Source organism: Diaporthe amygdali, assembly GCF_026229845.1.
Source record: "Diaporthe amygdali strain CAA958 chromosome Unknown NODE_53_length_281289_cov_64_976018, whole genome shotgun sequence".
Lineage (NCBI taxonomy): Eukaryota > Fungi > Ascomycota > Sordariomycetes > Diaporthales > Diaporthaceae > Diaporthe > Diaporthe amygdali.
Genome location: NW_026517073.1, coordinates 1 through 14,179, shown reverse-complemented (window position 1 = coordinate 14,179; position 14,179 = coordinate 1). Strand labels below are relative to the sequence as shown.

At 40.0% G+C, this 14,179-nt stretch overlaps 6 protein-coding genes across 6 annotated transcripts; 4 read left to right on the top strand and 2 right to left on the bottom strand.

The window, feature by feature from the left end:
- Positions 1 to 209: 209 nt before the first annotated feature.
- J7T55_014914 (uncharacterized protein) lies at positions 210 to 1,288 on the bottom strand (the record flags this gene model as incomplete). The annotated part of the gene is made up of 4 exons (XM_053135231.1): positions 210 to 747; positions 809 to 862; positions 952 to 1,145; positions 1,211 to 1,288. 4 exons carry the CDS (start codon positions 1,286 to 1,288, stop codon positions 210 to 212), a joined length of 864 nt encoding a protein of 287 aa, XP_052987002.1.
- A 1,756-nt stretch (positions 1,289 to 3,044) lies between these two features.
- Positions 3,045 to 4,535, top strand: J7T55_014913 (uncharacterized protein; the record flags this gene model as incomplete). The annotated part of the gene is made up of 1 exon (XM_053135230.1): positions 3,045 to 4,535. One exon carries the CDS (start codon positions 3,045 to 3,047, stop codon positions 4,533 to 4,535), a length of 1,491 nt encoding a protein of 496 aa, XP_052987001.1.
- Positions 4,536 to 5,099: 564 nt separating this feature from the next.
- On the top strand, positions 5,100 to 6,308 carry J7T55_014912 (uncharacterized protein; the record flags this gene model as incomplete). Its single annotated transcript, XM_053135229.1, has 3 exons — positions 5,100 to 5,603; positions 5,699 to 5,755; positions 6,093 to 6,308. The coding sequence occupies 3 exons, from the start codon at positions 5,100 to 5,102 to the stop codon at positions 6,306 to 6,308; spliced, it is 777 nt and encodes a 258-aa protein (XP_052987000.1).
- Positions 6,309 to 6,363: 55 nt separating this feature from the next.
- Positions 6,364 to 7,848, bottom strand: J7T55_01491 (uncharacterized protein; the record flags this gene model as incomplete). Its single annotated transcript, XM_053135228.1, has 1 exon — positions 6,364 to 7,848. The coding sequence occupies one exon, from the start codon at positions 7,846 to 7,848 to the stop codon at positions 6,364 to 6,366; it is 1,485 nt and encodes a 494-aa protein (XP_052986999.1).
- Positions 7,849 to 7,930: 82 nt separating this feature from the next.
- J7T55_014910 (uncharacterized protein) lies at positions 7,931 to 8,331 on the top strand (the record flags this gene model as incomplete). The annotated part of the gene is made up of 3 exons (XM_053135227.1): positions 7,931 to 8,009; positions 8,095 to 8,193; positions 8,261 to 8,331. 3 exons carry the CDS (start codon positions 7,931 to 7,933, stop codon positions 8,329 to 8,331), a joined length of 249 nt encoding a protein of 82 aa, XP_052986998.1.
- A 1,298-nt stretch (positions 8,332 to 9,629) lies between these two features.
- Positions 9,630 to 10,439, top strand: J7T55_014909 (uncharacterized protein; the record flags this gene model as incomplete). Its single annotated transcript, XM_053135225.1, has 1 exon — positions 9,630 to 10,439. One exon carries the CDS (start codon positions 9,630 to 9,632, stop codon positions 10,437 to 10,439), a length of 810 nt encoding a protein of 269 aa, XP_052986997.1.
- Between the last annotated feature and the right edge of the window lie 3,740 nt (positions 10,440 to 14,179).

Here is a 14,179-nt window from a genome sequence, read left to right as displayed (position 1 = left end):
ATGAGTAAATTTGTTTCACAAAGTCAATGCCTGGGCCCCGAGATCAGGGAGACTGACACCCAGGTTTCCTCTCGTGCGGTGCTCTCCGCAGCTGTATAATTATTGAGTACGAAATCGCATTATCTACTTTACAAAATTGAACAGATCTGTACGACTGTCTGCTTGCTCCGTCAAGGGATCAATCATTCCAGTGAGGGATATTGAAAGCACTATGCCAGCTCATACGATACATGATCCCGCGACTGCAAGTCTGGGGACTGTGAGTCCGAATAGTGATGGCGTTGGTATCCTGGTGAACGCGATAGACTTTGCAGCTCGTGAATTGATTTTCCCTCGCCGCTCAATTCGATCTTCGGCGACGTTGCAGGAGGCATCGCTGACGGCTTGAAGAACCCATGTTGGAGCCCCTCATCCGATCCTGATAGATGGGACCCATGTTGAAGCCCTTCATCGGATCCCGACAGATGAAAATCATGTCGAAGACCTGGATCTGATCCTGACGGATGCGAGCCTTGGGGCCGTTTCTTCCGCCTGAGGAAACACCAGACACTTCCTCCCGCCAATAGTGCGGCAAGTGGAATACCTAGACCAACACTCAGCCCAACCTTGGTGCCGGAGTTATCTTGATTCGGTGAAGAGGTCGAGGCGAAAGTGGTATCTGTGGCTGTTGAAGCGGAGGACGTGGGGGAGGAAATGCCAGATGTTGTTGACAGTGATGTCGCAGAGGATAAGGTGGTCGAGCTCGAGCTCGTGGATGAGGCAGAAATTGTCGAAAGGGTCGGTGTGGAAATTGTCTCAGTCTTTTGACCATATATGCATTAGTTGGGGCTTCGCGACAACAACGGAGATCTTCTCGATTCCGCTATCAAAGCATAGAGGCAATCAAAGTCGTAGGGTCAAGAGGACTTTAGAGAAGAAGATAAAAGGCAGAAAAGAAAAAGAGAGTCTCACATAGCGACTGAGACCTGTTCCCGACACTGGAGGGTAGCTGATAGTAGTCGTTGCTTCGGTGGTGGCAGTATTGCCTTCTGAGTCAAGAAAGACACCACGGCTGTTGCTGCAGCATGTTGCATCATTGCTGCAACACCAGCTCCCATCGCTACACTGAGACACACGTGGTAGAAAGCCTTGAAGGATCGTCTCATCTATGGACAAGTGATTGTTTAGCATTGAAATTCATCGCTGTCAGTCAAGCGACCGATATACTTACTGAATAGGCAGACCTGAGCACACGTCTCGTCCCAAACGTTGTTGGCACAGGGACCCCGTACGTATGTTCCCGCGGCATCACCAGGGTTGTGGCAAAGTCGATTTGAGAGACATGTCGCTTCGTAGCCACAGCAAGCGTTCGATCCGGGACATCTGGTATTATTTACATAGCTGGCACCGCTGTAGCCGTAACAAACAATGCCTACCGTGCCATCAGCCCGGATTAGATGCGCACACAGAGAATTGAGAAGCAGGAGACTGATTAAAAGTGAGGAACTCCCTGATAAAATCTCTTTAGCACCCATTGGTAAAGGTCTTGAGCATGAGTAGCAGAGCTGCACTAGATATGGTCGTCTTCGGTGCAGAGACGCGAGAACATCATGTTGGGAAGAAATGAGAGACTTTACTCATCCCATAGGAAGATATTCGACTTTCTAGTCATGATGCAGCACGAGAATCCGAGGCAATGCACATCGACACCGGACATGGGAAAGCGCTGTACAGGGCCCTCCTAGCTTCGTGTTCCACTTGAGGCAGGGCGATGCACCAGGACGGCACAGTGTCGCAAAATTGTAACGGATCCATTTCTCGGCTTCGCTTGATGCTGGGCAATACACTGCCCTTCGAGTATGGCTGGAAGGAAACCTTTCGGAATTGATAGGTGGATCGCTATCAGAGGGGCTGCTGTTGGTTCCAATCCGGCCCGAAGTGGAGTTTTCATCTAGTTGTCAGGCTGAATCACATGACGAGCATATCCTGCCCACCGAAGACAGGTTGATCTACAATAAGGCTGACGGAATAAATCCATGAGCACGGGAGACACTCCGCGAGGCTCAGGATGCATAGAAGATAAAGGACATTTATGCTAGTGCAGACGCTGGCTATAATTCCACACCCAGCGACATTGATGACTCGGTCGTTGAAGCCGACGGCGCTTCAAGATAGCGTCAGGACGGATCCTCCTGACTGTGCCGCTAGCTATGCTAGCATGGTCCTTTCAGCAGCGGGACCAGGGGAATGGAGCCGGCAAGCTCAGATTTGAAAGTCTCAGGGATCTCGGCGGCTACAAAAGTACCTGCGAATGCACTCAGCCGCTCAGTGGATCGCGTCAACTCCCTCCTTCCAGCTCCCCCTGGTACTTCGCGTTCTCCCAACGAATCCACGTGCGTTCGAGTAGTCCCTCTCGTCTCCAAATACTAGCAAATGCCAATCTATCACAAGAGTGAGCCTATATGGGCTTACGAGAAAAGAAGTTGGTTCCCCTTATAGCTTCATGCCCGCGTGCCAAAATTCAAAGGTTGTTGCTCTACAACTTTGAATATTCCGACACCGCTCCGCTCATTTCATTCGCGCCACACTTGATCCTACCGTCAAGCTTCATTGGCTACAAAATGAATGTTGGTAGTAACCTGTTGGTAGAATTGAAAGTCAAATTGCAAAATTTCTCCACCCACCCGCTCCCGAGCTGAACGATCGGCAACTCGAACGCCGACGAGATCCCTGTGTTGTGGCTTGGAAAAAAAGAGCCATGACAGAAATTGGCAAGCGTTCAAAAGCATCCGTATGGTTCTTTTGTGCTTGAAAGGGGGGGCTGCGGGGCATGTCTTCGCAGAAAGCCACGACTCGGTCGAAGAGACGCCTTTTACTGTATAGAGCGGGTACGCCCCGTGACATTGTCCCTGTAGCCCACCTGAAGCACTACCTTATCACACGAGTGCCAATAGTGAGGAAAGACAATGTGCATCTTTCCAACCTACACCAAAACGTGACTGTCGTCTTTGTCTTCGATTTGTTTCCTTGTCACCGTTTTGGAAATGGCTTTTTTGAGTCTCAACATGCCGCGAGGTGCCGTTCTTCTCACGGGCCTAGTTTTCCTATTGGGCATTGTCTATCTGTACCAACCTTCATTTGATTTGCGATCCAATACTTTCTCTGAAACCTTATCTTCGAGCCCTTCTCCTGGGGTTATAATCAGCAACTTTGAACCAAAATTGACCGCGGATCTGGTCCAGTATTTTGAGGATTACCCACTGGTGCCTCCCTACAAGGACCGATTCGGTGAGCTCGGCCGACGAACTCGATTGCTTAGGGACCTACTCGAGTCTGCGGACAGCAACCATGTTCCGTCTCAAAGAAGCTCCCTGCTGGACATCATCGACAAAACCGCCCTTTTGCTGTTCCCATTCCTAAGAGGGCCGCCAACAAATTCGAATTCAGCAGGTGGACTAACGAATTTACGCTCCTCAATTGAGCCTGGCTCGGTGGGGATAGTGATTCCTGCTGGCAACAACAACGTGCGATTTGCAGCTCATCTTATATCTTCGCTTCGGAATGTATTGAACTCCAGACTGCCAATACAAATTGTGTACGCCGGTGACAGGGACCTGTCGGCGTCCAACAGACACTTCCTTGCGGAGCTCGTTGCGTCCAGCGGCCAGGCTCTCGATTTCTTGGATATCTTGACTGTCTTTGATGACTCAACACTCAAGCTTCAAGAAGGAGGGTGGGCTATCAAGCCATTTGCGGTTTTAGGAAGCAATTTCGAGAAGATCGTCCTCCTTGATTCCGACGCCGTGTTCTTGCAGAAGCCGGAGGTTCTTCTCGACCACTCTGGATTTCAGCATACAGGAGCCCTCCTCTTCCGAGATCGCCTACTCTGGCAGCATGCATTTTCGGATAGGCATCAATGGTGGCACAGCCAAATCAAGCGGCCGAGTGACGAACTCAACACATCCCTGGTCTGGACACAGGAGTACGCCGAGGAAGGAGACTCGGGCGTAGTGGTTGTTGATAAGAGTCGTACGGATGTCTTCATGGGCCTTCTTCATATCTGCTGGCAGAACTCGTACGACGTCCGAGAAGAGGTCACATACAAAATCACATATGGCGACAAAGAGACATGGTGGATGGGATTTGAGCTGGCTGGGTCTTCCTACGAGATGGAAAAGCACTACGGTGCTATAGTGGGATGGGAGACTGAGCTCGAGTCCGAGGCAGAGAACAGAGAAGACAACCGGGAACAGCGGGACGATCCCTCGACAAAGAAGGTATGCAGTTTCGTGATTGCTCATGTGGATGAGCAAGAGAATCTCATTTGGTACAACGGCGGTCTGCTCAAGAACAAGAAGATTCCTGAAATGAAGCACGACTATGCCGTTCCTGACAAGTGGATGGTCGATGGAGAATGGCAAAAAGGCGCCACAAGGGAAGACATGAGCTGTATGGTTGGAGAGCAAATGCATGACCTTTCTGACGAACAGATGAGGAGACTCGAGAGGTCCATTGCAGAGGCCAAAAGAATCGACGTCGCTCTGCATGTGGACTGAAGGATATATGTAGCTGGGCTTCACATTGCAGTATATCAACTAATCTTTCCTGCGTCATATGTTCTAATTGTAATCAATCATAAAGATGTACCATCGGTAATTTATGATTTCTTATAAGGCGTGTGACAGAGTGGACAGACTTGTGCGGCAAGATCGCCTGAAGGTGTGTCACAAGCTTAACAACGCGCTGGCCCCACTACTTGGATATCAAACCTCCCTGACCTGGTGATATCCTCGGATCCTCATGCTCGGAGGGGTACCCTGCATTGCGAGCAACAAGTTATTTGATCACGATGATCTGTACTAGCCGGTTCTATCCAGCCGATAACCTAGCTGATTCAGTTCCATGTGGGCCGTCACATATGAGTCACGCGAATCGCCGGCTAACGTTTCTGGCCTTGAGGATAGTTTCTGGGCACAACTTGTTGGCTTTTTATAAGTTGCGATTGCTGCACCGTGTAACAACGCAATGCCCTTTACTTGAACCCTTCAGTCTAAAACAGGAATCCATAATAATCACTTCATGATATAAACCTTTAGTCTCATCAGTCAAATTACCTCAGCATGCAGACCACGCAGCAGCCTTTGCTGCACCGCACGTGGACTCGCGACACCTATCTTATATCCACGGATCCCTTGCTGATACCAATTGCGGACCTCAACTCGGCATTTGCGTCAGATCTTGTATACTGGGCGAACCCACTTTCTGGAGAAATTATGCGCAAGACCCTAGACAGCTCCCTCTGCTTTGGCTTATACGACACCAAACCTACAGCCGACGTCCCCAACACGCGCCCGATCGGCTTCGAAAAGCTCGGAGAACAAGACAATCGGGACGCAGAGAAGTTAATAGGCTTCGCACGCTGTGTGACAGACTTCAGTACCTTCTCTTACCTGACAGATGTTTACGTCTTGCCCTCGTACCAAGGTCAAGGACTAGGGTCATGGGTTCTACGATGTGTCAAAGAAGTTCTCGAGACGATGCCGCACCTGCGGAGAAGCATGCTTTTCACAAGCGACTGGGAAAAGAGTGTGTCATTCTATGAGAAAGTTCTGGGCATGGAAATTGTCAAGGGCAGCGGCAGAAAGGAAGGCGGAGGGCCAGCGGTCATGCAGAAATTGGGACCTGGATTTCCTGAGGGGCTGAGGTGACAAATTACCAGCAAGATTTTGACTACGACACCAACGCTCAATGCCAGGATTCAGAAGTCGAAATCCCTGTATGTCAATTTTGAATAAATCTTTCAGTGTTTCCCGCAAGCAGGGGAATTGACTTAAACATTAGCGTGCAACCACTTCATGAAGTAGATAAAGCGTACGCTTAAATATCGTGCTACAATCAGCGTCATGTTTGATCCACAATGTCAGACGTGCAGCTACTTGAGGTCTACACTCCACATGATAATTAGTTGTATATCACAACTCGTCCGGCTACGACGCAAGGAACATTTACAGCCTGTGCTATTGCTAGACGTGAAATAATTTGTGGTTTCTCATTTCTAGAACCCAACAGGGATCAGATAATCCACTTGCTATGTTGAGACTAAGTACCAGCAGCCTCGGACGATTACGGGTATCCTGGACTGGGCAGAGCCTGGGTGGAATCCGCAGTACTGGGAGTACTGCAAGATGCGCTTGGTCATTTTTGAGGAGCACAAGCTTTATGAGGAGGTTGTGAGCTCCGGTGGCCTTATCATAAGGATCTTGCCGACGAGACACGAGGATGAGGTGGAAGCTGTTGCGCAGTATTGGCACCGTCGAGGTTATCCATGAGCTTTATATAGATTAATCAAGCAGTAAGCCGGCTGAGCTCGCTCTTTTTATAGTTTTAGTCGAATAGGAATGAAGACAAGCGCCGCCTTGCCTCAGCGTCCCACTCGACCAACACTCGTTCCTTCGACTCCTCCATCTTCGTTTGTACCAGCGGCTCCATGGCCGCCCTCTCATCCTCATTGAGAAGATGCACCCTCGCCCGCCACAAATCCTTCTTGGGGATATCCCTTCCCCGCTCACCAAAGAACCTCTCGTCCAGGTATTTCCAGTAGATAGTGTCAAACGCCCAACTCTTTCTAGCAGCATAGTCGAGCCAGAAGCGGCCCGTCTCCCAGCTCTCTCGCATATACGCCGACAGGAGCAAAGAACTGGGACTTATATCTTTTTCTGCCTGTTCCATCGCCGAAATCCATGTTTCCAGACGTCTCTCGTACACGCTGGCCCAATCGTCGATACCGTTATCCCACATCTCAGGCACGTCCAGTAGAAGCCACCAAGGCGCATCCAAGACGAATTGCGTTGGTCCCACATAGGCGAATTCCCAATCTATTGCTCCGATAATCTCGTCATTTCCATCAACAAGGATATTGGCCGGTCGGAAGTCATCAGCCCAGAGGCGGAAGGAGCCTGAACCGTCCGGCATCGGCAACGTCGCACGAGCGTGCTGGGACCGGGCAGACCAGTCGTCTTCAGCAAACCCGAACGTTGCCAGCCGGCCTTGTTTGGCCAACCTGCGAAATAGTTGGCGAGCCACATATTTAGTCCTGCAGTCATCCTCCGATGATACCATGTCGTTGTGCTGGAAAAGGAGCGTGGCTATTTGCATCTCGGCCAGGGCCACGTACCACGCATCAGCCGTTTGATACGTGGTGCCTTCGGATGGAAAAGTTGATTTTGGAATGTTGGAAAGCTGGACCATGTTGCTCATATTCAAAGTTATAGGTCGTCCCATCACGCAGTGAGATTTAGGACCCGCCTCAGCGAGAGCTCCTACGCGCGGAAAGGTAGGTTGTGCAAGCTGTAGCACACACCTTGCCATTTTGACGTACAGGGCCTTGAGCTTACTTTCAGAGATATCAGGATCCAGTACGGCTGTCTCGTTGGGATCCTCGCGGGGGGCCTCGAGCGCTTGACCCATGCCTCGTCGGGACTCGAGATCTTGAATAATCATGAAAGGTCCGATATCAGAGTCAACACCATGGTGAAAAACTTCGGGAACCGGAATTTGAGTATGTTGGGCGATGTACGTAGCTGTTGCGGCTTCTGCAACTGTTTTCTCCTCAGGAAAGACGGCCTGATTGGGGCAGGGCAGGCGGACGAGAACAGGAGCGGAAGAGCCTTCAAGTCGAATAGGATATAGCACGTTGAAGCCCCCAATAATCAGTGGGGTTACCAAGGTCGCAGGTTTTCCGGAAATTCTCGCGGCGAAAGATTCGATTTTGCGACACTGAGATGACAGTCGGACCTGCCTCAGTGCCTCCTCCCAGATTTCGTCGCTACGGTCCCAGGCCAGGTTGTCAGAGTCTTCCCGGGCTTCCATCATGTATTGTGCTTGCTAGGGCATATTTTGAAACGAGACAATTAAGACGAAGATGGAACGACGCTGAAGGCTAGGAAGTGAACTGCCTGAGAACGTGAAAGACACGGCCGACAACTCGCCATTTGTGATCTCAGTGCTGCTGATGTGGCACGTCGAAGCGTGTTGGTTCCAAGTTGGGAGTGGCTTAGTTATGCATGGCGCTAAATGAAACCACTACAACCCAGCTGGCTTGACTCAGTCATAAAGACGGCTTCACCATGTCTTTCAACCGCGACAGCGAAGGGACATACCAGGATGATCTGGAAGACGCTACGATGGCTTCTGGCCAGAGCAGTAAGGACAGACGTGAGAAGGCAAAGAAATAAAGCGAGAGACAGAAAGAACAAGACGAACAGGATGCGTCAAAAGCAAGCTGTGAGGAACGCTGGACAGTCCAGCCACGAGAGGCGCAAGAACGAGAAGCAAGCAGAGAAACAGAATTGAAAAGGATTCCGTACGCAATACACTTCACTGAGCCCTACTTAGGATGCTGGGAGGCAGCAAACGTCGACGGTATCTGGTCATAAGCCGACGCTTTTGCCTGCTTTTAGAGAAATCAGAAGCGCAACATAATAACTATTCGAAAGCATACTAAATTCAGAATCACGTTTGAAGTTTTATAGGCTTGCGGCCTATACAAGGTCACGTTCAGTTATCATTTAGCAATCTGGCTACCTTCTCCGTGACAGCGTCTTGCAATCAGAGTGCTCTGGATTGGAAGCACCGCTCCAAAAGACAAAGTCGGGCCTCTCGAACCTAGATTTAACTTCCAATTCAGGACCTTCGCGGCAGGAGCTCATATCGATTATGGGGCGAGGCTAGGACTGTCATGAGCCTGAAAGTATTCGGCTATTTTAGGCACCATACAGACAAACGGCTCTCCACAAACTGGCCCCTTCAAATTTGACATGGTGCTTTTGGGAGCCAGAGATTCCGGTGGTGACATCAAACATCCAAGTGCTAATTTACTGCATGTGACGATTCATAACCTGTAGTTGCCGTCCATAAATCATGTGTTTTCTTATTAAAGGACGATTGTTTCAGTGCAATTGGTGTGTAGCAGCGATGACTGAGGCTCTACGGATTGGAAGATCCCGAGTCCATAGTCCACCTAAAGTCTTGGTCAAAATTTCAGTCACGGCCTAGTAGCGTTGCACAAAGAGAACGTGTCTAGACTTGAGCGGATGGTCAATTTTAGTGGCCACCTACCGACCTAGTTTTGAAGTTCACCTATTTAGTCTCGATAGGAGAAGCGGGTTGGCGGATTGGCGGATAATCAGCGTCGGCAATCGGATGATCCCGCGCAATGGTCAACATTGTCAAAGTGTTGATGTGGGGATCTCTTGAAGGACAAAGCAGACTCTCACGAACAAGACGATCTGGACCAGTCTGTTCCGGCATTTTCAATGCCGTGATCCGCGGAGAAGGATGGCACCGCTTCTCAGTGCTAGCCCGTGCAGGATGGCACGGAAAGTTATCTCCAACGATAGGCCAATGTTGACCTGTAGTCCAAGTATCGTGCAGAACACTTCGTAGGACTCAAAGAAATCCATATGCTCAATGGAAGGGCTAGATGCAATATGGTTCTGTGATCCGCATGACAAGTGTCAGTCCCCGATCCTACAAATACTTCTACCACGCCTCCGCCAAAGGGTTTGATACGGGCGTTACTTTTCAAACCTTCACTTGAATTTTTACACTCAAAAAGATATTCTTCATCTCAAAAAAGCCATTTGAAAAAAATGCGAACAATCTTTGCTCTGGCATCTCTTCTACCATGCCTTCATGCGAAGCCCACTGCGCATCGAAGAGATGTGATCTCGCCTGTGCAGCCAAGGGACGCACTCTGCGGCAACAATGGCTACGACAAGAATAACCCGGCGGCCTTCTATGTTAGCAGCAACGCCACCGATGTGACCTCAACCGGCTGTGCATCCCTTTGCAGAAGAGCACAAGGCTGTGCCTCTTTCGCATATGGCGCGGGATACTGCTTGTTGTATACCGCCCCTGTCGCCGACAACCTCACCCCGAACCCATCCAGTCCATACGTATTCAATGATCTGGCTTGCATTGCCTCAGTCATCCCAACTTCCCTATCAGCATCCCTATCGGCAGGGGTAACTATCAGTCCACCAACGGCAAGTGTTGGAGGCTCGCAGACATGCGAGGCAATAACAGTAACCCTGCCAGGGTCTCAGCTTCCTGGAGCCACTTCGACAATTACTGTTCCTGGGACCACAGTCACACAGACTCTGCCTGCGGCCCAGGTGACCACGACCACGACTGCTACTGAAACTCCCTCTGCTCTTACGAAACTGACGACTGTGACTCTTCCGGGATCCGTGTCGACATTGACGCTTCCGGCCGTCACAAGGTCTACTACTTTGACCCTCCCCGCCGCGACTTCTACTTTGACGCTTCCAGCACTCACTTCTACCTTGACACTCCCAGCCGTCACTTCCAGGGTGACTGTTAGTGCGACAATCACCAATACGGCGACGGTCACTATTCGCTGCGTTGGTCTTGGACTCTTATGCAGCACAGCCACGTGAAGCACATCGTGGTTTCCTTGACTCCAGCGACTTTTCTAATGGACGTCTTGTTGCAGACGTGTGGGCAGTGGAGCCAGCCCTGATATACTATTGGCAAGAATTCGTCGCGTTTCCTTTGAGCTACGTCGCATACTTTCAGCTTAATTAGGTTGATTTAAACTGAATGAGTGGTTACTGCCCGATAGAAAACATAAAATCCTTTAAATAATCCGGTACATAACGCAGTTGTTACAGTGGCTAATATATGTCAGCGAGCTTGAGCAATCACCCGTCGTTACCTATTGAGAAGTAGAGGAGCAGCAACAAAATTTCATGTGATGTAGCCAATTTGCCAAGAAATTCGATCGCTCTGCCAAGTACAGGGAGATCTGCCAAGTTTCTTTGACATAATCTGCTGTCTGTGGCAAGTGAAGTGCAGCCCCCCCCCCCCTTGTTAGTTGAGTTAGTCCTGTGCTAACTACTAAAATTTGTAGATAGGCTTAGGTATTTACTAATAACCTTTTCATAAGGTTACTGTTATTATTAATTGCTGTAAATTATTATTAACCTTTAATTAGGTATATTTTTTTTATAACTTAAAGTAGTAAAATTAGATTTTGCTTATTATATAAAGGTATATAGCTTTTACTTACTTTAGTAAGGGATAATACTTATTTGCTTAGATTTACTATTAATATATTTTAATTAATTTTTAAAATAATAATTAAATACTTATTATTATAAAAAACTTACTTATAGCTAGAGTTGTAATTATATAGTAAATATATAAATACAAATACAAATACAAATACAAATATAAGAGATTTTTTAAATATAAATATAAATATAAATACAAATAAATAATTTAAATATAAATATAAATATATAGTAAATACAAATATAAATATAAATACAATTTATAAATAGATTTTATTTAAATAAGTTTTTTAATATTTTATTAAATTTAGCTAAAAATTAGCTTTATAATAATACTTTTACTATATATTTAATTAATTTTATTAAAATAAAAAAAATAGTTTAAAAATGCTTTTTTTAATAATAATAATTTTTTTAATATATTTATTTAATAACTAAAACTTTTAATTAAATAAATAAAAATTAAAAATTCCAATTTTTTTCTTACTTATATTAGTTTTTAATATATTATTATTTAATAATACTTTTAATTTTAAATATTTTTTAATTTTAAATAATCTTTTTACTTTTATTTTTTTATTATTATTATATTTTAAAATTAATAATTGTTTTTAAGTTATATTTTGTAAATTTATATGCCTTTTTATAATTATATTTATACTATTGTTAAAATTTGCTTTAATTGCTATAAAAATAGCTAAAATAATTAAATATTTTATAACTAATATTAATAAAATAGGGTATATTAATTTATTTAATTCTTATTATTTAAATATTAGAGTTTAATAATTAATTAATATTTATATAATTATATTATAATATATATTTATTTATAATATTTTTAAAAATATTTTAAAATAATTTTTTATTTTATTTTTAATATTTTTTTTTAAATTTTTATTTATAGTATTTAAAAATAAAAAATTAAAAAAATTAATTTTTTTTTTTTAACTTTTTAAGTAATATATTTAAATTTAATTAATTTAAATTAATATAAATATTATTAAATTTAAGTTAAATATTATAACTTTAATAAAAATAAAACTAATAATTAATTTAAAGCAAAATTATATAAAGTTAATTATATAGCTATATAATAATAAAGGTAAAATAATTAAGCTATATAATTTATTAGCTTAACTAAGTAAATTTATTTAAAATTATTTTATATTATTTATATTTAAATAATAATAAATAATATTATTATAACTTATTAAATAATAATTAGTAAATTAAGCTAAAAAAATAAATTATATAAAATATATTTATTATTAAGTAAATAATATTAACTTAAAATAGTTATAAAGCTTTTAATTAATTATTTTTATATATTACTTAAAATATTACTATTTTAAGTAATATATAATAATAGTTAATTAAAAACTTTATAACTATTTAAAATAAATACTTAAATTAACTATTAAAAAGCTATTTTAAATTAATATTATTTATTTAATAATAAATATATTTTATATAATTTATTTTTTTAATTTAATTTACTAATTATTATTTAATAAGCTATAATAATATTATTTATTATTATTTAAATATAAGTAATATAAAGTAATTTTAAATAAATTTATTTAATTAAACTAATAAATTATATAGCTTAGCTATTTTATTTTTATTATTATATAGCTATATAATTAATTTTATATAATTTTACTTTAAATTAATTATTAATTTTATTTTTATTAAAATTATAATATTATTTTTTTCTTTTTAAAGTTTTTATTTTTAAAAATATTTTTCTTATATATCTTTATATTTTTATATTAAGTAAATTTTTTTTTTTTAATTTTTATATTTTTTATTTTATTTTTATTAACTATATTTTTTAAAATTAAAAAGCTTAAAATATTTAATAAATTTAATAAAAACTTTTATAAAAATTCTTTTACTTTTATTAAAGCTTATAATTTTAAAATTAATTTTTACTTTTATTATATTAATAAAAATCTTTATTATATAATAACTAATAATATTTATTATTATTTTTATTATTTTTAATAAAGTTATTTTTATAATAATAATAAAACCTTTTTTAATATTTAAAAAGTTTTAATAATATTTTTTATTTATTTATTATTATTAATTCTTTATTTAATAAATTATATTATTAAAAAGCTATATTATTTAAATAATTATAAGCTTAAAAAAAAGTATTTATTTTAATATTAAAAAGAGTTATTTAAAGCTTAAGCTTATTTAATTAAATTTTTAAATTATTTAGCTTATTTTTAAAAATAAAAATATTATTTTTATTAAAAAAATATAAAAATAATTAATTATAGTTTTAATTTATTAAATAAATTAAAAAAAGTAAAATATTAAAAAAATAAAGCTTAAACTATTATAAATTAAGCTATTATTAAGATTTTTAAAATAATATTTTTAGTTTAAAAAAATAGTAATTTTAATTTTATAATTTAGCTATTATTACTTAATAATATAAAATTTTTTTTTTTTAAATTATTAAAACTTATTAATAATAATTTTATAAAAACTATTAATAATTTATTAAATTTTTAATTAATTCTTATAAATTATTTTTATTATTATAATTTTTTTATATAATTAAATATTTTATAATATTATTATATATTTTATAATTAAAAATTTATTTTACTTTATATTTTAATTTATAATTATTAAGTTTAATATTATTAATAAATTTAATATTTATTAATATTAATTTTAATATTAAAATATAAAAAATTAAATAAATTTTTATATTTTTAAATAATAAAAGTTTATAATTAATTTTTAATATTTATTTTTTAATTTTAAATAATTTAATTGTTTTAAAATTAAATTTATTATTTAATTTTTTAATTTTAATTTAATTTTTATAAAATAAATAAACTATATTTTTTTTTAAAAAATTAATTTTTTTAACTTTTTTTAATTTACTTATTTTATTATTTATTTTTATATAAATTTTAAATTTTTTTAAATTATTTTTAAATTTTTTTAATTTTATTTATATAATTAATAATTTATAATACTTTTATTTTTAAAATTATTTATTAATAAATATTTAAATTAAATTTATAATTAATATAAAATAATAAAATATTAATAATATATATATTTATACTATT